This window comes from Rhinolophus ferrumequinum, chromosome 15 (assembly GCF_004115265.2).
Source record: "Rhinolophus ferrumequinum isolate MPI-CBG mRhiFer1 chromosome 15, mRhiFer1_v1.p, whole genome shotgun sequence".
Classification (NCBI taxonomy): Eukaryota; Metazoa; Chordata; class Mammalia; order Chiroptera; family Rhinolophidae; genus Rhinolophus; species Rhinolophus ferrumequinum.
In genome coordinates, this window is record NC_046298.1 from 45,278,404 (window position 1) to 45,300,640 (window position 22,237).

A 22,237-nucleotide genomic window follows, 5' to 3' on the forward strand; every position below is an offset into this window, starting at 1 on the left:
TCCGCCATCTGTAGGGGTTTGTCACCTGGGGATGGGTAATGGGGACAGCCAGGTTGGCGTGGACCACCCGATGGAAACAGACCACATGGAGGCTGCCATCTTGGAACAGCTACTTTAGTGAGGCAACTGTGCTGTCATGGCAACTACACAGCATCAGAGGGGAACCCATGACGAGGGGAGGCAGCCTCCTTAGGCTAGCTACCCATGAGGAGGAGGCAGGCTGGCTGCTGTGGCAAATGCAGTGAGTCTGGGAGGAACCAAAGGCCAGGCCGGGAGGGCTACTCTGGTGAGGTAGCCGGGATGGAGTGGGGGGGGGTCACAAGGTCTCAGGAGTGGCCCCAAGGAGCCAGACACGATGAACTGAAGACCACATTGAGGTGACCATACTGGAAAAGCCACTTCCGACCGGCGTCCATGTTGTACTGGTGATGGTGATGAAACTGTTCGCGACTTGGTTGGTGGTTCTTAAGTGGCCGGTCTTTATTAACGTTGGTATTCCTCTGTCTGGCCCCGAAGTTGGCTACTTAGATCTCTGGCCCTTTGGTGACCTCAAGGGTGTTGGGGGAATCACAGTCCCCAGAGTTCAGAGGCCTGTGGGTTCAGTCTGGCTTCCATGGTTCGAAGCTGGGTACAAGAGAGAATTTGTCTCAGAGGCCTTGACTGCTGATGTAGCCAAGCTCGGGGGCAGGTGGGGGGACTTTGTACTTATTGGGAAGGCAGGAGGAGCGGGTCTCCAGAGGAAGAGGCCCCACAGGTTCTAGAGCCACCACCTTCAAGGACAGGCATCCCTCCCCGCCCCAGGCCTGACAGGGAACTGGGCCTCTGGCCTGGTGGACCTCAAGCTTCAGGGCCCAGGCATTCCCTCCCCAGATTCCACTATGGAGGCACGCAGGGGCGGGTGACGGCCAGTGAGGGAACTGCAGCCACCTTAAACTGGCGTACGGAAGCCCGGAAGACGCTGCCTTATGTTCAGGTCCTGTTGTCCTCTGCACACAGACAGCAAACCCTTTCTGGACCCAGAGTCCAGGCCTCCGCCCCTCCCCCCGCAGACCCAGGAGTCTGACCCAGCCCCTCCCCACTCGCCGCCGCCTCTGTCCTCGAAGCCCCGCCCTTGCCCCACCTCCTCCTCCTCCTCCGGGGTCAGATCCTCGTCGTCGTCCTGCTCCTCCCAGTCCTGCGCCGGGTACTCCTGCGTGAAGGGCACGGAACCCTGGGCTGAAGGGAAGCGCAGGCGGTAGAGCAGCCGCACCCACTGGCCAAACTCACGATCGAGGGTCTCGCGTGGGGCCCGCAGTTGCAAGTAGAAAGCACGGCCGGTGCGGAACTTCACCTTGAGCTGCCAGCGGCTTTCGTCGTGGACGAAGAGCTGGACGAACTGCAAGGGGAACAGCCTGCGCGGGCGGAAGGGGCGGCCTCAGGTTCCGGCCCTCCCTGGCTCCGCAGCTCTCCCGAACCCCTGTGCCCTCAGGGTCGGGGGTCGCCCACCTCGCCTACCCCTCTCTGCCAGGAAAGGAGTCCTTTGTCACTTCCTCTGCCTCTTGAATCTTATCCATCCCCAACTTCCATCCACAGAGCACACTGTCTCCTGCTTGTCCTGTCCCCTAAATCCCAGACTCGAACAGACAGCTGCCTCCTTGAAAATTCCGTCTGGATGTTGGAACGATATCGGACACATAACAGGTCCAGCAACCAAATTCCTGATCTTACGCCCACCCCAAACCGGCTCCTCTCCGACCCGGTCTTAACTACCTCCTCCCACTCGCTCGGTCGGAAATCGTGGAGTCGCTCCTGACCTGACTTTCTCACACCCTCATCCAGTCCTGCCACCGAATGCTGACGGCTCTACGGTTAAACTGTATCCACAAACCGACCACTTGTAACTCCCTCCACCGCCTCCAGCCAACATAATTTCCCTCCTGAGCTCCCTGCCTTGGGCCCTGGCCCGTCTGTTCCCCATGCGGCCGCCAGAGGGCGCCCGTCAGCACCTGAGTTCGCTCAAGGCCCTCTGGTGGCTCAGAGTAAAGGCAAAGTCCGCAGATTGACCAGGAGACCCTGCAGGATCTGCCTCCTTTGTTCCTTCTGTGCCCTCTCCTCCTGCCCACTCCCCTCGCTCACGGGCTCCAGCCACACTGCCTCCTCGTTCCATAAACATGCCAGGCTTTGTCCTACTTCAGGACCTTTGCACAGGGTGTTCCCTCTGCCTGAAACCTTCCCCCAGCCACCCCTATGGCCTGGCCCCTTCATTTCTCTCTCGCCTTTCACAAGAGGCACCTTCTCAAGGGGGTCTGTTTACAACCTTGGCCTATTTACAACCATGACCACACTTGCAGACCTCCCCATTGGCTCCTGTCTGATATGTCTCCACAGACCTTTTTTACCCCATTAGACAAATTGTCATTTATTCTGTCTGCCTTCCCAGGTGAGCTTGAGGGCAGAAATTTTGGTCCGATTTTGTTCACTGCTGGTTCCCCAGTACCCAGAATGGTACATAGTAGGTGCTCAATGGACGCTTGTTGAGTTATTTGAATAAATGAATTGCTCAGCTCCTCCGCTCACCCTCACCCACCCCAGGCCTGATTCAAGGTCCAACAAGGCAGCAAACAATCCAGAGAGGGTGGGTAACTTGGCTAGGTCACACAGTGGGATTTGAACCCAAGCCCTCCATGTTCTTAACCACAACACTGGGGAGGCACATTGCCTCTTGGGGCCCAGCAATTCTACCTCCTGGAATTGATCTTACAGACACCCTCACACTTGTGCACATGGATGTCCCCTGCCTGCCACACCAGCTGTAAGCCCAAGACACTGGACACAACCTCAGTGTCCCTCAGTGGACTCCATCTATTATGTTGCTGAAATGGAAGAATAACATCTGACATTTACAGAGTGCTCACTCTGTGCCAGGCGCTGTTCCAAGCGGTTTACACACATTTACTCAGGTTATCCCCCAGTAGCCCTGCATGTGGGCTTTCCTCTTATCCTTATGTCCCAGATGAGGAAACTGAGGCACAGACAGGTAGGGAACTTGGCCAAAGCCAGTGAAGAAGAGGTGAAGCCAGGATTTGAACCCAGGCCGTCTAAAGACTGACATTCATTCAAGGATTTTCCCTACTACATTGTAACAGCAAGAGGACAGATGTAAGCTTGGTATCCAAGGGACAGTTTGTTTAATCATGTGTGTCCAAAAGAGGACCTGGTGGCTATCTATACCCACGTCGCCATGACATGAATATTGATACCGTGCTGAGGGAGTGAACAGAGGGAAAAGTAGCGTATAGCATGCGTCTGTGGCTGTTTTTTCAGAAAGGGCCAACACACACTAGATGCCCATCAGAAATGGCTCAGAATAACTCCGGGCTATCAGCTGGTTAGAAGGGAGGGGACAGGGGTGAGTCCTCAGGTTGAGTTTGCAGAGCAAGCTCAATATTATTACTTCAATGGTATGTTTATTTGGGGGGAAGAGGGTGCTGAAGGAGATTACAAGGGTCAAAGCCCCCTCAGCACTGTCCTTAGTGTCCTTCCAGCTACAGGTCATGACTCAATGAACCGTAAGATCAATTGGAGGGATACACCAATTAGCACTGAAAAGGAAAGGAATACTGTAGAAGAGAAAATATCCAGTACCCCATAGGGCATCTGAATACCACTTTGTGAAATGTTTTAAACTTATAGAGGGGGATAAATAAAGGATGTACGTAGCCTTAAGTTAGTTCAGGACAGAAGCAGATTCTGCCACTACCTGCGTTACAAAAAATATCTGCGGATTTCAGAACTGTAAGATTGTGGTCTTGTGTGTGTGTGTGTGTGTGTGTGTGTGTGTGTGCGAGACAATGTGAGTCAGCCTTCCCCTTTTCCTTCCTCTCTCTGTGAGAGAGTCAAAAAAGTGAAAGCCACTGGCAGAATATTTCTATACACTATAGGCACGTAAATGTTTTGGTATTTGCAGCTGGAGTTGGAGGCGGCTGAAGGGCAGTGTGTAGCATGGCACAGGAGCTCGAGAAATGTGAGGCTGGCAATTACAAGGAGCCTGAGGTTCTGATCCCAGCCCACCTCTGACCCACTGAGACCTTGGACAAACAGTTCCCCTCTCTGGGCCTCAGTTTATCCCTTTGGAGGATGGGGGCTGGGGCCCCCACTGCATGAGAGTATGATGTCAGAGATGAGATTATGGGCATGGCCAAGGAGGCACCTGGCATGCAGTACTCACTGCCTGAAAGGTCATTCTCTTGACCCCTGCCAGGGTGTGGTTGAGGACTGTCCCCTTCCTGTTTATCTATCCCTGGTTTCTGGTCCCTGTGGATTGCCCTGTCCTCATTCTCCTGGGTGGCCAGCAGCCCAGAGAGGGTTGGTAGCCACCCAAGGCTCCTGGCTCTAGGGGTCGTCTGGGTGAGAGGAGGTGCTACAGGGGGCCCAAGATTCCCAGAGCTGGTGAAGAAGGAGGTCTAGGCTGGGGTGGGGACAGTCACCCAAAGAGCTGCAGGTGTCCATTCTCCTTGGCAGGGCCTGCCAGCAGCAACAGGTCTGGGAGTTCCAGGGCTGGACTGGAGGCTGCCACTCCCATGGTGACCTTATTGGCGACTTCTCCTAACCGGGTCACCTGGGGTCAGGGGACAAAGGTTAGAAGCTGGATAGATGGAGGGGGCAGGATTGGGGAAGGATCAGAAGTCAGGAATCTTGATAGGATTAAGGGTCATGAACCAAGTGTATTAAACACCAAGTAAGGGGGAGGTCAGAGCTCCTGGGGTCAAAGGTCAAGAGTCATACAGGAGTTAAGTCACAGAAACTGAACCAAGGGAATCAGAGGCCAGGTTTCAAACAGAAGCCAAAGGTCTGGAGGTGGGCGGGATTGGAGGTGGAGGGACTGGTTAGGAATCCCAAGAGATGGACTTTATGGGGAAGTGGTCACAGGCAGGGAGAGCAGGGGTTCCCAAGTAAGGAGGTCGGAACTCAGGTCCAGTCTCCAGCTCAGCGGGTCCTGGGGCTCCACACCTGCACGAAGTTGCTCTCAAAGATGGGGAAGTCTCGCAGCTGGTCGAACTCGCCGCTCAGGTGGCGTTGGAGGCGTCCAGGCCGGCCCGTGGGGCAGGCTGGAACGAGGGTGCGTTCTAGGTGGGCGAAGTTCGAGGGTCTATTTCAGGAGTCTGGGCAAGGGATCCCTGGCGGGTAAGGTCCGGGACAGACTCACGCTGAGGATAGGGGTTTCCGGGCTATCGGCCTCCGCATCTCCGGCCCCATCCCTCAGTTCCCTCACCTGGTCTAACCCCTCCAGGCCTGATTCTGCCTCTCACCTGCCATCCCACCAGGACCCGCCTCACCTGCTCTACCCTGGGCCGGCTTAGGCGTGCGCCCCCGCTTCATCGCAACGTCCCGCCCCTCGAGGAGCGGAGGGAGGTGCCGGGGGAGAAAACCGGCCGGCGGGGCCGCAGACTATGTGACGTCACAATACGGCGGACCGGGAGACGCCAGTGTTGTGACGTCATCCGAGGGGGCGGTGCCCGGAGGGAAAGCCACCGCCCCGCTTACATCAGGCTCCGTAGCGGGCAGGCGCTAGTGCGCAGACGCCAGGAGCGGCACCCGCTCCTGGGCGGCAAGATGCAGTCCGTTCCTCCCGGCGTGCTTTGCGGCGCTCGGCTCGCGCTCGCGGGTTGGCTGGTGGAAAGGGGCCAAAATGGCGGCGGCCGGAGCCGGGACGACTAGGCTGCTCCTGCTCTTACTGATGGCGGCCGCAGCCCCCAGCCGGGCGCGGGGCAGTGGTTGCCGGTCCGGGGCCGCTGTGCGGGGGGTGAGTACTCATTGGCTCAGCACAGGGGGGGGCTGATGGAAATCTTGGGTCTCGGGCCTGGAGTTCGGTTAAGGAATGAACGAAGCTGCACAGGGCAGAGAAGGAAGAGGTGAAAGAACCGTGGAAAGCGAGGCTGCAGTCCTGCACAGGCAGAGGTCGCACGACGGGGAGAAAGCGAGAGGATAGTTAGGAAGGCTCTGGTGGTGAATATGCATAAGGGGGCGGGGCTCGGGTGGAATCTTGGCACCTGGGCGTTGGGTGCAGTGAAAACGAGGCGCTGAAACCAAGGAGAAGGTTGGGGCCAGAAGGTCCTCTCATCGTTCTAACGCTAGGGGTCCGCAGTCGTGAATATGCATAAGGAGCTGTGACCCGGATGGAATCTGGGGCAATGAGAGAGACGCCGAGGCGGCTAAAATGAAAAAAGCGAGGGAGGTTCTCCTGAAATTGGGGAGGAGTTCTGCCTCTTGAATATGCATGAGAGGGCGGGATCTTCATCTCTAGGATTAAAATCTAGAAACGAGATTGCACAGGTGCGGGAATGTAGAGTGGAGGATGCAGCAGAGGTGGAAGAAACTTGGAGATTTGGAGAACAGGACGGCGTGGAACCTTGCTTATGGTTGATACGAGGCGGAACTCGGGTGGCATCGTGGCTATTGGGGCTCCTAAGGTGAAGACAAGGCCATTTGGATATTAGCTTGGAAAGGAAGCACAGGGTGCCCTTTAACTCAGGAATATTTATGATATTAGGCATCAAAGTGACCTGAAGACAGTTACCTTGGAAACGAGGTTATGCTTGTTTGTAGGCTCAGGTTTTCTGGGGACCATCCAGATCCTGAATTTTCATGAAATGGGTGGTTTCCGGTGGAATCGTGGGCACGTGTTAGTGTTTGGACATGAGTATGAAAATGAGTCTCATCTCTCAGCCTGCCGGTCTGTCCTGGGGTCATGCACTGCAGTGGCTCTGTTGGTCCTCACTTGGGGCTCTCTCTGTCACCTGCAGGCAGGGGCTGAAGGTCGAGAGGGCGAAGGCTGCGGCACCGTGGGGCTGCTGCTGGAACACTCATTTGAGATCGGTGAGTCCAGCAACCTCCTCGCCTGGGCACTTAACCCAGCACCCAGTGAAGTCGGGAACTCAGGTCTGGGTGCTGTGCAGTTTTGAGACTCACCATCCATTTACTGTTAGCTTTGCCCCTTGGAGTGTGTTTGCATTATACTGGGGAAGTGAGGGGGAGGGACAAGAAAATAGGAACTCTGCTTTTGGCCAGTCGTGTACCTGTAAGACACATGTGGTTCAGAATGGTCAACAAAACAGTAATAACCTCAGAGCAGACTTTTCTGACCAGTCGCCCATGCCCTGCATAAGTGATTAGATGCTCTGTATGTAAATTCAAACATTTTCACAATAGTCATGCAAGGTCGTAGGTGTTAGGGATAATCCCATTTTCCAGAAGAGGAAGCTGAGGCTCAGAGAGGCACCACACAAGGTCCTTTTGTAAGTGAATGGCAGGGCTGGGACCCACTCCAAAGCCCAGCGTAAATTGCAACAATTCAGGTGTCCAGATTCCCAGAGCACAGATATCAGTGCGGCCCTGGGGTTAATCATCGAGTCTGAGGTCCCAAACTCTGGGGCACTTGTTATGAACACTGAAAGCAGGAGCCTCTGAAGACCCTCTGAGTCAGAAGGCATCTGCCCGAGAAAGCCCCAGTAATTGTGATGCGGCCTGGTGCCACTGTTGGGAGCCCCGCAGCCCGCATATTTTGCAGCTGGGGAAACTGAGGCTCAGAGAGGTTATGTGACCATCCCTGGGTCACCTGGCAAGGCACTCAGGGCTTAGGAACTGTTCTGTTCCTAAGTTGTCTAAGGGTTTCTAAGGGTTCTGTTGTCTGCCCTGGGCTGCTCTGTGAGGATGTGGTGGTGTGTCCCCAATTTGCAGGTGGGAAAATGGGGTCTCAGGTTGGGGAAGCAACCTGGTCACTGCAAGGGTTGAAGGCTGCTGTGGTGGGGTGCTCGCTTAGCCCAGGCTCCCTACAGATGACAACACCCACTTTCGGAAGCGGGGCTCGCTGCTCTGGAACCAGCAGGACGGCACCTTGTCCCTGTCACAGCGACAGCTCAATGAGGAGGAGCGGGGCCGACTTCGGGTGAGGAGGGGACCTGCGTTTTGGCAAGTGGGGGTGGGGGGGCGTGTGTGCCCTAGAATGTGACATGCGTGCCTCAGGGCCTTTGCCTGTGCTGTCCCTCTGCCCAGCATACCCTCTCCCCCCACACTCACCACACGATCAGCTCCTCTCACCCTTCCAGATCCAGCCAAGATGCTTCACAGTTGGTTAGAATGAGACTTGCCTGCAAGGAGAAAAGAGCCCCACAATAGTCATGGTCGAACAAAAGAACATTACTTCCCTCTTAGCTTTGCTTCACAGCCTCCTCAAGCGCCAGGCTCCTCGGTCCTCCCTAAGGATGGTGTAGGGAGTTGCTGGGGCTCCAGGCAGCAGCATAGAGGAGGTAAAGGAGGGGCTGAGGAAACAGACATATTTTAGGGAACAGTGAAAGCTGCCACAATCCACTTCCACTCTATCCCTTTGGCCAGATATAGCTGCAAGGGAGGCTCGGGCACAGGCTTTATTGCGCGTGCCCATGTGCCCTTGGGCACCCTCCCTGTGGGAGATGTCGGGGTGAAGTCCATCCCATCCTGTTTTCCTATGTGGTGCCCACATGATTCTCTGTCACAGCCCCCTGCTAATTGACGTTGTTGCTCGTGTAACGGGAGTCCAGGTGTGGGGCGGGCACCAGGTGTGGCTGGATCCAGGCGTGAGAAAAGTGTCTTCGGGACTCACTCCATTGCAGGGCTTGGTTCTGCTCTGCTGGTGGCTTCTCACCCATGTGGGACAACCCAGCAGCTCATGGCCTTACCCACAAGAAGGGTCTGTGGGAAGAGTCTTGGGCAGACTCAGTGTGGCCAGCCAGGGAGTGGGGGACGCTGGCTGGGTGGGACTGGGGAAGGGCAGTGTCACCCAGCTGACTGAGCAAGAGTGCCCTTCCTGGCTGTGGGCCCAGTGGGGTGCCGGGCCTGGCGGGGCCAGGCATCACCCTCTCACCGCCACCCCCTCTGCCTGTCTCCAGGATGTGGCAGCTCTGAATGGCCTGTACCGTGTCCGGGTCCCGCGGCGGCCTGGGGCCACTGATGGCCCAGAAGCTGGTGGCTATGTCTCCTCCTTCGTCCCCGCAGTGAGTCAGTGACGAGGATGAGCCCCCATCCTTGCTCCTCCTGCCCATCTCAGCCTGGCTTCCACCATTCATGCCCCAGTGTTTATGGACAGGGAAAACTTGTACCTGGCCTTGCCCTCAAGGGTCTCCTGGGCTGCAGGGGGACAATCCAGGTGGTTCGTGCTTTGAGGGGGCAGCACAGGGCCTCATGGGCTTGCGCTTGTGCCTGAGGGGGCAGGCAGCCATGGAGACTTTGAAAGGTGCTCTGGGCCATGGGAGGGACAGGGGGCTCAGGTCCCAGTGCCCGCAAGGCCTGTGCCACAGCCTGTGCTCTCTCCTCTCCTGACCCCTCTGCCCTCAGTGTTCCCTGGTGGAGTCGCACCTCTCGGACCAGCTGACCCTGCACGTGGACGTGGTTGGCAACGTGGTGGGTGTGTCGGTGGTGACGCACCCTGGGGGCTGCCGGGGCCACGAGGTGGAGGATGTGGACCTGGAGCTGTTCAACACCTCAGTGCAGCTGCAGCCGCCGGTCACGGCTCCAGGGTGAGGGCTCGAGGGGTTGGGCGCAGGGTGGGGGGCACAGACAGCCCCGGCCTGGCCATGCCCTGCCGTTGCCGGTTCCTCGCTTGCTGACTCCAGCCCCTCGCCTGTCTCCTTCTCCAGCCCTGAGACAGCGGCCTTCATCGAGCGCCTGGAGATGGAGCAGGCACAGAAGGCCAAGAACCCCCAGGAGCAGAAGTCCTTTTTTGCCAAATATGTGAGTGGGGTTCCGCCCGCCCACCGTCTTCCTGACAAGCCCTTCCCCATCCTCACACCTCCACCCTGCTCCTCGTCCTCCGGGCCTCCTGTGTGTGGGTCCTGCTTGTCTCCGGCGGCCTCGGTGCACGTCCCCCTGGCACCTGGGCTGAGCCCTGCGCCTGCCCTGCCCGTGTCCACTCAGGTGGTCCCAGAGCTGGTGGTGCTGGGAGCCAGGGCGTCCGGGTTAGGGGCAGATGCGGCACAGGAAGTGTCAGTCTTGACCCAAGGCTTGTTTGGAGGAAGTGCAGTGAGGAGGGCTGTGGTCGGAAGGGACGGACGGCCCTGGAGGAGGCTGGGACCAGGGTCTGAGGGAGCAGATGAGGCCTGAGGTGGGCTGGAGCTGGGGGGCTGGAGAAAGGGGGGTGGCAGAGGTTTCAAAGGATCAGGGTGGTTTGGAAAGGAGGGGCAGGTGGGGTCCTCCAGCCAGGCTCAGGAGGCGAACAAGGGGCATTGGGTGTGGCAGTGCTCTGGGCAGACGTGCCCAGGAGGCCGGTCTGCAGCTGAGGGACGGGCCTGTGCTGCAGAGAAGCACTGAGGAGCTGGAGTACTGGGGCGGTAGGAGGCTGGTCCCCCCGAGGCAGGTCAGGGGCAGTGGAGGCCAGTGTGGCTGGGGCCCTGGGGCTGTGGGCAGGAGCCCTGCGCTGGGCACTGTGCCTGCCAGGCCGCCGGCCTCAGGATAGCCTAACAGCTGCGCTGCAGGGAAACTGAGGCCCAGAGAGCTCGCCTGCCCTGCCTTGCCCTCCCCAATGGCTGTAGGACCCCACGGCCACCGCTGGCCCTGACCCGAGCACCCTCCCTCCTCAGTGGCATCTCATCCTGGGGGGGGCTGTGCTGCTCACAGCCCTGCGTCCTGCCGCCCCTGGGCCTGCATCGTCACCGCAGGAGGCCTGAGTGAGGACTGAGCCCCCTCCCGCCTCCGCCCTCCCTGCACCCCTCCGGCCCTCCCCCAACCTGTAGTGATGTAGGGGACCTGGGCCCCCCTCCTCACGTGGCCTCCCCTCACGCCAGCCCCCACCTCCCTGCCCTGGGGGGGACATTGCTCATACTCACTTTCCTTCTCTCTGTCTCTCTGTGTCTGTCTGTCCATCGTCCCATCCTCCTGTCCGGCCCACAGTGGATGTACATCGTTCCTGTCGTCCTGTTTCTCATGATGTCGGGAACGCCAGATGCTGGGGGCCAGGGGGCCGGTGGAGGCGGTGGTGGCGCTGGTGGCGGTGGGGGCGGTGGGCGGTGAGGGGCCCGGGCACAGTCAGTGCCCCATTCTCTCTCCCAGGGGACTCCCTTCCTGCCCAGAATACCTGTGTCCTCGGTCATCCCAAAAAGGAGTCGCTGGCTCCCTTCCCATGAGGGGGACACTCCTCCCTAGGAGTCCTTTCCCTATGGACCTCGGTATTCCTGTTGGCAGAAGGGCGGCCGCACCCTCCCTGCCACAGTGGCCCCACTGTAGCTCCAAAGGCTTCCCTTTGCCCACAGGATGGAGCCCAAGCTCCTGGGTCCCTCTGTCCGCCTGTCGGTACCCACCCCCCCCCACTCCCAATCCCTGTAGTCTAGGAACATGCCAGTTCTCTAGCATCTGTGCCTTTGTTCTTGCCCTGCCTGCCCCTGCCGGGCTAGATGGCCCCTAACTCCGAGATGGTCCCTAAGTTGTGTGATGCACTCCCCTCTGACCTCGAGGGCACAGAACAAGCTGGGCTGGCATGGGCACCCGGCTCTGTTCCTCCCACAACCCTGTGGCCCTGCTCTGCCCTCTATCTGCCCAGGACACCATCCCTCCACAGGCTTCTGGGCTCGAGAAAATATCTAAAAGCAGAACAAAACAAAGTGATAACATTTAGTGGAGTTCAGGGCCCAGCGATGTAAATAGAATCCCTTTCCTGCGTGGACCATCTTCCCTGGGATACAGCGCTAGGTGAGGACCGCTGGGCCTTTGCTATTTATCCCCTCCCCCTTGTCTATTTAAAAACACTGATGAGAGAATATATTGAAATATATGAAGTTTTGAGAAGTTACAACTTCCAGCCAAATGTACCTGTTGCCTTGGCTCAAGGCCGTCCCGATGTGTGTGTATATATGTATATATAGTTAGTGAATTCTGCTGTTCACTTGACAAATTACTCGGAAACGTGGCGTTCCTCATTGTCGGCATGGCTGTATGACACGCTGCTCCGTCGGGGGCAGCCTATTAAACTGTTCCCTAAATGTTGGACATTTAGCTTGCTTCCTGCTCTATGTGGTTATATAGCACTACAGTGAGCGTTATTGGCCAGCTCCGTTTGGGGTGAGTGAATTATTTCCTGGGGACGCAGGACTAAAAGTGGGATTAGAAGCATTCGGATGAGCAGGTAATGCATGCGTGTGGCTCATCTGTCAAAACAACACATGGAGGGGCGTGGTGGAAGGTCTTGTTCTCCATCACTTCTCCTTTATTTTCCTCCTGGAGAGTATTTATGGAGCACAAGCAAATAGGGAACGCTGTTATTCTCCCCACTTTGTAACACAAAAGTCACCCGTTCCGCACAGCGTCTCACACTTACTTGCTCCTGCACAGTCTTACTTGCCAGTGCCTAGTGGCCTGGCCCTGTGCTCTCCCACAGGCAGGTGCCCTGCAGCTCAGTCAACCAGGGCCATTGCCATGCATGCAGATGTAACTAATAAAACCCCGGAACTGGCATGGCCGGAGCCGCGGGAGATGGCCTTTGCAGACTGGAGCCAAGTTGCTAAGTTGCCCTCCATGGGACAAACTCCCACCGTCCTCGATTCCCACGGACTGTGCAAACTTCCCCATGCATTTACTCCATCTCAGGTGGGTCGTGTTTACACTGTTGGTATCTTCTGGGGACTGTCCTTGGCCTTTGCTCAGTGGCAGTGTTTATGTCCTTGAATGCCTCTTGGGAGTCATCTGATGTTGCTGAGACCTGACCATGCCTCTGTTTTCTGATGCCCTTGCACTTGGCTGGCTGTGGCCCTTCCCTCAACCCCAGCCCTTCCCTGGGCAGGCCCCGTGGAAGCTCAAAACCCACCAGGCCCGCTGCACTGTGACATATGGCCTGAGAGTCCTAGGGGTCCCACTGATTTACATTTCTTCGGTGTCTTGTGTTAACACACCTGTCAGCATTGGGAGTTACGGTTTCACCAATTTTTTTTTTTAAGCTTTTATACGTAAAACCGTGTTCAATTGTCACTCTGACTGGCATTTCTTTCTCTGCCAGCATGAGACTGCGCGTGTTTTTCCTATCTGTGCTCCACGTGAATTCTCTTGCTTTTCCTAGATGACCCCAGAGGGGCTGATTTCTTGGACAGCATTCCCAACTCAGTGTTCTTAACCCTTTGTCTGATTTGCAAGTGCATTCTCTCCCCAGTCATTTGCCGGATCACTTTGTTGTTTTTTAATGGATTGTGATTTGAAGTCTATCTGATTACATTCTTTTTCTCTACAACTTTTTCGATCACTATCAAGCTGACACAGTTATTTTGTGGTATGTTCTAGTCATTGTCTGAGCTAGTCCAGGCTCCCCAGGGCTCTGTCCTTATTAAACTTCTAATTCTTGCCTGTCCCTGGTGAGCCGATTCATGGTTTCATTCTGTTGGTTGGTACCCAGGGATATAGCACGAACCTCAAAAGATACAGGAGGGTCCAAATCAAAGGGCCTTTTGCTTAGCCCGGCCCAACAGCCTTTCATCAGGTGCTACCTGAGTTTCAGACTCGGGTGCGTTGCTCTGGAGGTGTTCTCTGCATAGACGAGCAAATGTGTATGTCAGTAGTTTTGCAAAAGTGTGTTGCTTTTGCTTTTCATCCCCCCTTGACATTAAGTTGGAGAGGTTTCCACCTCTGATATAAAGTGCATCTTCGTTTGTGACATGGCTGAATCTGAGTTGATTTCATTGGTCCCGTCAGTGGACCTTTGGGTTTCCTGCAGGAATCGCCAGGTAGCTGCACCGTTTTGCACACATGTGTGTGTGTCTTCAGTCCACACCACCAGAGGGTGACTTGCTGGGGGACGGTCTCAGCCCCTGCCCTTCCACACTGGAGGTTCCGAATAGCTCCGCTTTACTGGTGATTCCCAGACCTATCTTCAGCTCAGATGCCCCTGCTGGTCTCCAGACCCATGGCTCCTGCCCCAGGAAGTACCTCAGGGACCACAGAGGAAGTCATTGCCACCCATCTGCCCCCAGTCAGAGCTTCTGTAGAAATGACTTACTCCACTGAGTTGTGCCACCACCTGCCCAGCCTAACTGACCAGAGTGCTGCTTGGCCCTACTTCACCGTTCCTGCCTCGTCCCTTCACCTCCGTCCCCACGGCCCCAGCCCCGTTCTCATCCTCTCCCACCTGGCCTCTCGCCTGCCCCTCTCCTGACCTCCAGCATCCCCCTCTCTAGTCCATTCTCATGGGGGCTTTCTGACGTGAGCTGACCCCACTCCTCCCCTGCTCACAGCCCTCCCATGGCTCCCCAGTGCCCTCAGGACAAAGTCCCAGCTCCTCAGCCTGGCCTTGGAGGCCTGTTACTTTCTATTGTTACTTACGTCTCCTCTCTGGCCTTTGTTAATGAGTCATTTAGATACCACCAGGCCAGGCTACAGACACCGTGCTCACCCTCTCCATCTCCCCACAGCCCCATCCCTCTTCTTCATGCCATGTCCCTTCTTTTCTGTCCCCACTGAGCTCAGCCCCATTCTCCCTCCTGGACCTCCTCCCCAGCCTCCTGACCTCTGGTCTAAGATGGCAGAGCACCTACAAGGTAAATGCTGTTACTGCCCCATCCTGAATATCCTGCCTCACCCCTTGGAAGCCCTTCTTTGCCCTGCAAAATGTCACCTGCTCCCTGGCATTGAGGAAACCCCCTTTCCCAGCCTAGGGTTTTATATTGGCATTTAGGTGTCCTTAGCACAGAGTTGTATGACAATCTGAAAATACATAATGCTAATCTGAGTATCTTCAAAAACCCAAATTGTGCATTGTAGCATGTGGCTTCTGGGAGCAATTGTATAACCTCCTTTATTTAACCCATCTGAGATACTCCATGGTGAGGGTCATGGACCAAATATTGGGGACCCTGTAGCTGTCATTCACCTTTGCACCCACTTTCCATTCAGTGAGGCATAATAGTGTAATTACAAAAGGAAACAAACTCAATCTGGCCAAATTCCTAGAAATAGGCTCCCAGGCAAACTGTGTAAACCAAATTCCACCTTCCTTTGTTTCCCATAACAGTCCCATATATATTTCCATGGCAGCACAGGAGAGAATCTACCCGCAGAATGACCTGGAAATGTGATATCCAGAGGTTTGAGTTGGCATACAAGAAGCTTGCTGAGTATGGTGTACATATATATTGACTAGGAGAATTTTTTTTCCATTTTTACAGAAATTTGCAAATTTCCCCTCCCCTCTTTCCCTACCAGTGACCCCCTCCCCAACCCCCACCCCCGCCCCACCTTTTCCCACAATCTTAGTCGCTGTCTTTTGCTGGGACCATACCCAGTGTCCAATACAACTAGGGTGCAGTTCCATCCTTCGCCACTAGGGGGCGATAGCGGATTCCACTCCATCGGAGACTCTCAGGCCTCATGCAAACCCTGTGGTCCCAGTCCCTGGAGACAAGTGCTCCGCAGGGCACTGGTAGTCCTTCCTGAAGGTCGGGGTTCCCGAGAAGCCTGTGTCCTAACAGATGCTGGTCCTCAGGAACACGGGGTGCCTATCTTCTCATCTGTGAAGTTGGAGTCAGGTGAGGTCCAACGCTGATGTGCTCCACGCTGCCTAAGGAAGAAAAGATGGTGGAGGCTTGGGGACGAGAATGGAGCGGAGAGGAGGTAGCCCCCTTCTCGCCAAGCTCAGACAAGAGTTGAGGAATCAGCAGAGTCAAGAAGAAGCCAATTCCTGGCCAACCCTAGGGAGGCCCACCCAGAACTGGCCCTGCCACTTACATGCTGTGTGTTTCTGAGCACCTCACTCCCTGTCTCTGAGCCTGTTCCTCGGTTCCTCCTTCCTGGGCCTGGGGCAGGCCTGATTCCTCCAGGCGGTGTCCAGAGTCCAGGACAGACAGAAAAGAGAGAAAATGGGTGTCACAAAAGTCCTCCCACCCTAGTGCCTCTGGCTTGGCAGCCCTGTTCTGGGCTGTCCCACCTCCTGCCACAAAACCTGTGAGGATCCCTGGGTAGACTCCCGCCTCCTGCTCAGCACTTGGAAACTTCAGAGCACCAAGGGCTTGAGAGGGAGGCAGAGAGTGAGAGGAGACCCCGGGGTGAGGATGCAGGGGTCAGGATGGCAGGCCTCTAGACAGGGAGACGGGGGAAGACGGGGTGCAGAGGGAGGGAGGCCAGTGAGCGGAGAACCTGAGGGCCTGGAGAGAGAAGGGGTGATTCATTGAGGAGGAAAAGGAAAGAGACTGAAAGAAGGGAGGGGGGAGATAGAAGAAAGCAACTGAAGAGCGATGTCAGAGAGTGGGAAAGGAGAGATGAGAAGAGAAGGAGACAGTCAGAGAGGAGAGAAAACGGAAGAGGGAGAAAGAGTGAAGAGAGATGGGAGTGAGGCTAGAAGGGGGAAAAAGAAAGGAGGGACAGGAAAGTGCTGGAAAAAGTAGAGTGAGGAAAGAAAAAGGGAGAAGAGAAGGAGACAGAGAGGAGAGAAAACGGAAGAGGGAGAAAGAGTGAAGAGAGATGGGAGTGAGGATAGAAGGGGGAAAAAGAAAGGAGGGACAGGAAAGTGCTGGAAAAAGTAGAGTGAGGAAAGAAAAAGGGAGAAGAGAAGGAGGGCCACTTGGGAGAAAAGGAGGAGAGAAATGAGAGAAGATGTGGACGGAGTCCCTGAGAGGAAGGCAGATGAGAGGGAGAGAAAAGGAAGATGGGCGGGAGAGACATGGAGGGAGGGGGAATGCAGAGGAGCAGGGACGGGGTAAAAGATGGAAGAAATGGGAGAAAAGGAAGACAGGAGGAGGAGAATAAAGAGAGGCAAGGCAGTGAGACAGGAAGAGAAGAGGAAGGGGGAGAGAATGACAGGAAGGGGCAAGGAAGAGAAGAGAAGGAAGGATGAGCAGCGAGAGGGATTAAAAAGCAAGTGCTTTCAAAGGAGGGAGAGAGCTAGAGAGAGAAGAAAAGGGCAGGGGAGCTAGCAGAAGTAGAAAAGGAAAAGGAGAGGAGAAAGCGTCCACAAAGCAAGATAGAAATAAAAGGTGAGAAAAAGGGAGAGAGGAGTATGGAGAGAAAACGGAGAGAATGCCAGGAGATGGGTGGGGGGCGGGGAGAGAGAAATGGGAGGGAAAGGAAAACGGAGGCAGAGAAAGGAGAGGAGAAAGGGGAATGGAGGAGGAAGAGGATGCTGAGGAAGTCACAGTGGGGAGAGGGAAGGAGCGGAGAAGAGAAGACAGGCTGAGGAAGAAGGGGAATGGAGGAGAGATTCAGAGACGGGAGAAAAGAGGGAGAGACGGGAGGAGAGGAGAGGAGGTGAGCAAGAAGTGAAGGTGTGATGGGGAGAGACGGGAAAAAGGGATGGAAAAGAGCAAAAAGGAGAAGAGGAGAAGAGTGTGTGTGTACAGTAAGGAGAACAGGTGTGGAAGACAGGTGTGGGGAGAGAGAGAGGTTCAGCGTACAGGGAGGCATGGAAACAAGTGGGAAAAGAGGGCCTTCCAGGGGCATACACATGCACACGTGCCCCCCCAGAGGCTAGGCTGGAGGGGAGGTCCGAACAGAGGATGGTGGAGGGCGTGTGATGGAAGGAAGGGAGGGGGCGACTGAGGAATCGGCCGGAGAAAGTGGACCACGAGGCAGGAATAGGAAGCAGCCTGAGGCTTGGGGGTGGGAGCGGGGGGGTGGGGGGAGAACAGGGTGGGCAGCGGGTCTGCTCAGGTCGCAGATGCCCCTCTCTCCTTGACCCGCGGCAGCCACCCCGTGGGCATTTCTGTGACCAAAGGAGAGGAAAGAGTGACAACTGGGAAAGAGTGTCAACTGGGAAAACAAAGAGATTGTGCAAAGCCAAAGGTGTGACAGAAAAAGCTGGTGAATAAAGGGGGAAGGGAAGGAATGGGACTGGAAAAAAAAGAAGGGGAGGACAGAGACAGGAGACGGGACAGAGAGGAAGATGGAGAGAGACAGAAAGGGAGAGACTAGGAGAGATAGAGGAAGGAAGAAAGGGAGAGACACGTAGAGAGTGACAGAGAGGGAGAGATAGAGAGAGGGAAAGTTTGAGAGACTTAGGGAGAGAGACAGAAAAGGAGAGAGGGAGAGACAGGCAGAGAGAAACGGAGAGATAGAGGAAGAAAGAGAAAGGGAGAGACAGGCAGAGAGAGATAGAGACGGAGAGAGAGACGGAGAGACTTAGGGAGAGAAACAAAAGGAGAGAGAGAGGGACAGGCAGGCAGAGAGAGACAGAGGGGACAGAGAAGGAGAGAGACGGGGAGAAAGACAAAGAAGGAGAGAAGGAGCGAGAGACTTAGGGAGAGATAGAGGAAGAAAGAAAGGGAGAGACAGAGACAGAGGGAGGAAGACCGAGAAGAGGGAAGGGACGTTGAACGTGCCCTTCCAAGTCAGGGGAAGTGTCCCTGTGTCCCCTTGTCCCAGTTAATGACGAGCTGCAGACAGATGAAAATGTGCAGCTGCAGGGCCTGGCGAGCTGATGGTCCCTGGACCGGGCAGGACATGATTTTCATAAACTGGAACATAAATCACAAGACTGTTTGTTCTGAGGCGGATAAGAATGTCACCAGCACACAGAGACGCCTGCCTGCCCTGTCGATTACCCAGTTATCCGGTTGTACGATGGGGTCTCCCAGCTGTTGGAGTAACAAGAAGATGGGGTACGGAGGACAGGATGGGGATGCGGAGGGCTGAGGTAGGGCAGGGGTGCGAAGGCCTCAAGGGGAGAGGGAGCCACTGCAGATACCAGGTGTGGGAGGAAAAGAGACTGAGAGAGAGATGAGAGAGATGCGGGAGCCGCTCAGGGAGATTGGACGGAGGAGATATGGAGGGAGAAATGGGGGGGGGGTAGGGTATAGCTGTGCAGGAGAGAAGAGGGGCGCAGAGAGGGGGTGGGCCAGGATAGCGGCAAAGGCAGTGCTGGCAGAACAATGGGGGTGAAGAGCGGGGCTGGAGGGAAGACAGGAGGAAAGAGTGAGGAGTGAAAAATCAATGAAAAGAAGGTACAGGGGAAAATGAGCAAGAGTGAGGATAGACAGGAAGAAAATAGGAGATGCCCTTGGCAGGCAGAGGGGGAGGACCAGGCATGGTGTGTGTGTGTGTGTGTGTGTGTGTGTGTGTCAGAGACAGAGGGACACAGAGGGGAGAATTGAACAGGGAAAGTGCAGAGCAGCAGGCAAAGCCGATCTCCCTGAGTACAGCCAGTAGAAGCCGCGAGGCTGATGTGAGACGAAAACAGAAGGGAAGGAACCGGAAGCGAAGGGACAGGAGGAGAGAGAGGAGAGACAGAGAAGCAGATGGAGGAAGGGAGGGTGTGCAGGACGGCCTCCCCCGCCCTGGGACTCCCCTCCCCTCATCCTCTGTCCTCTGTGGAGCCTGCGCCTGGGGACACGGTGCCTCCACACCTCCTGGGGGGCCGGCGGACGGGCGGACAAGGAGGAGATGAAACACAGAGAGAGGCAGGGCGGGAAAGTCAGGAGGAGGGGAAGGAAGCTTCCAGAGAGGGTGGGGTTGAGAAGAAGGTGAAAAAGGACAGGAACATCGTTGGAGGAAGAGAAATGGGGAGAGGTGTGTGTAAAATAAAGAGGAATGAACAGTGAGGGTCAGTGTGAAAGACAGGGGTGAGAAGAACGAAGAGAACCTGTGGGATGGGGTGTGGACAGACAGACCGACAATAGAGAGATTCACAGATCAGGAGGGGAGCAGAGTAGCAGCAGGAAGAGAGAACGAAAAAGACACCGTCAAGGTGTGAGCAGAGGAAAGTAGAATGAAACGTGAGGTAAATTGGTGCCTGGTGGAGAGAGTGTGTGTCAGACAGACAGACGGGGCAGAGACGAGACCGTGTGTGAGGGACCCGGGAACGGAGGAGAGAAGAAGACAGAGGTGGGTGGATACCCAGAATGGGGGGGAGGGAGCAGAGGCTCCTGGAAGGAGGGACAAGTCGGGAGACAGAGGGAGATGAGTGAGTGACAGGAAAGTTCTCTTCTTCATCTGAGCCTCCGTTTTCTTATCTGCTTCTCCAGATGGTGGGAGAGGTAGTAACGCAGGACGTCTAAGGACCAGAGAACCAGCGCCCCCTGGTGGGCACCCCCCACACAGTTCTAGCACTTTTCTATCTTTCTTTTTCTCATTCAGCCCCCTCTCCCTCCACCTCCCCACACTGGGGGAGTGGCTATTATTATCCACGTTATTTTCCCAATGAAGAAATAATATTGGAGCCCCAGTCTGTTGTCACTGTCACTGTGAGGCGAAGATGATTGGCTCCCTCTACAGTGGTGGTGACTGAGGCTCCTAGAGGACACCCAAACCCTTCTGTCTGGAAAATGCAGAGCTTCCGCTGCTGAGAAGGAAGAAGAGAAACAGAGGAAGCTGGTGGAGTGGAGGGACAGGGAAGAGCAGAGAGCTGAAGGAGCAGCTTCAGAATGTGTAAATTACCCAGCACACAGTTGGTGCTCAATTAGTGCTCCTTCCCTTTCCTGAAGGAGAGCAGGAAGGAAGAGAACAGGCAGCAGAGAGGAAGGGAAAGGGGAAAGAGAGAGTGTAAGGAGGGGAGGCCGTGCTTATAAAGAGCCTGGCACACCATAGGTGCTCAATACTTGCCCATTCCCTTCTGCAGGAGAGAGGAGGCAAGTGATAAACGAGGCAAAGAAACCACCGAAGAAAAATGGGGGGAAAGACAGCCTAAGGAGAGAGGCTATGGGTGGAAATTGCCAGGCATACAGGAGGTGCTTGTTAAGTGTTAGTTCTTTTCCCAGGATAAAGAAGAGAGACAGAAAAGGGTGGGAGGGGAAAACTCCAGCGGAGAGAATGAGTAGGAGAAGCTGTGAGGGAAGGAATATTTGTAAAGCAATGGGCACACAGTAGTTACTTGATAAATGTCCATTGACCTCCCTGGCAGCAAGCACAGAAAGCAGGTAGGAGGGGGGAGGCAAGCAGAGAGGCAAGGAGAAGGGAGAAGAACCCGTGAGGCAGGAAATGACAGGCGACCTATATGAAGGAGCAGCACACAGCAGGCACTCAATACATGCCTATGTCCTCCCCCAGGAGAGAACTGACATGGCAGAGAGGAGGAAGAGAAAGAAGCTGGAGTTGAGAAGGAGCCAGGGAGAAGAGAGGAAATGGGGAAGAGAGTGTGCAGGTGAGGTGGTGGGCACACAGGAGGCACTCAATAAATGCTTGCAACTCTTCCCCAGAAGAGGACCCAGAGAACACAGGGAGGGAGAAGCTGGCCAAGTGAGAGGGGCAGGAAGAAAGAGGCAAGAGGAGATGAGGCGGGGTGTTAATTGCCTAGCATACGGGTAAGTGCGACAAAATTGCTTGTTTTCTTCCCCAAGAAAGAGCAGATGGAGAAGTCAGAGATGAAGGAACAGGAAGAATCGAGGGGGAGAGAGTGTAAGAAAAATTGTCTGGCACACAGTAGGTCTTCAATAAATGCCTGTTTCCTTCCCTGGCAGAGAGCAGAAAGAAGCATAGGACAGCAGAGACCACAGAGACAGGAGGGAGAGAAGAGGGTAGAGAAAGCAAAAGCAATTGCTTGGCATACCACAGGTGCTCAATAAATGTGTGTTCCTTGCCTTGGAAGAGAGCAGAGTGGCCAGAAAGAGAGGATAGAGGACACAGGAGGAAGAGGAAGGGAGAGAAGAGGTGTAAACTGCCTAGAGCACAGTAGGCACTCAATATGTGTCCATTCCCTCCCCCAGGAGCGAGCAGAAAGTTGGAAGGAGAGGACATGAAGAGCGAGGGAGGAAAGGAATCTGGGAAGAAAAGAGAGGAGACAGTGTAAATTTCCTGGCACACAGTAGGTGCTCAGTAAATGCCCATTTCCTTCCCAGGAGAGACCAGGCAGATCAGGAAGAAGTGAAAGGAATCAGGGTGGAAGGGACAGTATGAGGTGCAGAGACAGTGTGTGGAAATTGCTTCGCAAACACTAAGGAACTTAATAAATGACCATTTCCTCCAAGGAAGGGAGCCAGAAGCACAGGAAGAACAAGCGGAGGGCACGGGAAGGGACAGGGGAGATGAGAGAGTGCCAGGAGAGGCAAGGGGGCATTTCAGGTACACAGCAGGTGCTCCATACATGCTGGGAGTAGGCGGAGACCGGGAAGGGAGGCCGGGGAAGCAGGGAGAGTCTGAGGGCAGAGGCCACAGCCCCGCGTCCTGGTGGCTGCCCCTCCCCCCAGGGCCGGCGACCCTCCAGCTGCCTCGACTGGAGCCAGGACAAGGATGCATTGTCCTGGGCCTGGCACAGCCTGGCAGGAGGGAAGGGGCTGCCCTTGTCTGCTGTGTCTGGGGCAGAGGATGGGGGTGTTGGGGCACCACCTGGTCT

General features: G+C 55.6%; 2 protein-coding genes across 4 annotated transcripts; one reads left to right on the plus strand and one right to left on the minus strand.

The window, feature by feature from the left end:
* Positions 1–5: 5 nt before the first annotated feature.
* Positions 6–5,457, minus strand: GARIN5A (golgi associated RAB2 interactor 5A). 2 transcript variants are annotated; one of them, XM_033129650.1, is made up of 5 exons: positions 5,316–5,453; positions 4,990–5,087; positions 4,467–4,597; positions 1,121–1,391; positions 6–624 (listed from the first exon to the last, which is right to left on the minus strand). In XM_033129650.1, the coding sequence occupies exons 1-5, from the start codon at positions 5,356–5,358 to the stop codon at positions 568–570; spliced, it is 600 nt and encodes a 199-aa protein (XP_032985541.1). In that variant the 5' UTR covers positions 5,359–5,453; the 3' UTR covers positions 6–567. The 2 variants fall into 2 exon arrangements, with proteins under 2 accessions (XP_032985541.1, XP_032985540.1); XM_033129649.1 differs by having other exon boundaries at positions 25–624; positions 4,990–5,105; positions 5,316–5,457.
* A 176-nt stretch (positions 5,458–5,633) lies between these two features.
* EMC10 (ER membrane protein complex subunit 10) lies at positions 5,634–13,644 on the plus strand. 2 transcript variants are annotated; one of them, XM_033129630.1, is made up of 8 exons: positions 5,634–5,782; positions 6,783–6,855; positions 7,815–7,924; positions 8,904–9,008; positions 9,349–9,530; positions 9,651–9,744; positions 10,590–10,676; positions 10,900–11,020. In XM_033129630.1, the coding sequence occupies exons 1-7, from the start codon at positions 5,669–5,671 to the stop codon at positions 10,674–10,676; spliced, it is 765 nt and encodes a 254-aa protein (XP_032985521.1). In that variant the 5' UTR covers positions 5,634–5,668; the 3' UTR covers positions 10,900–11,020. The 2 variants fall into 2 exon arrangements, with proteins under 2 accessions (XP_032985521.1, XP_032985520.1); XM_033129629.1 differs by lacking the exon at positions 10,590–10,676 and having other exon boundaries at positions 10,900–13,644.
* The last annotated feature ends 8,593 nt before the right edge of the window (positions 13,645–22,237 follow it).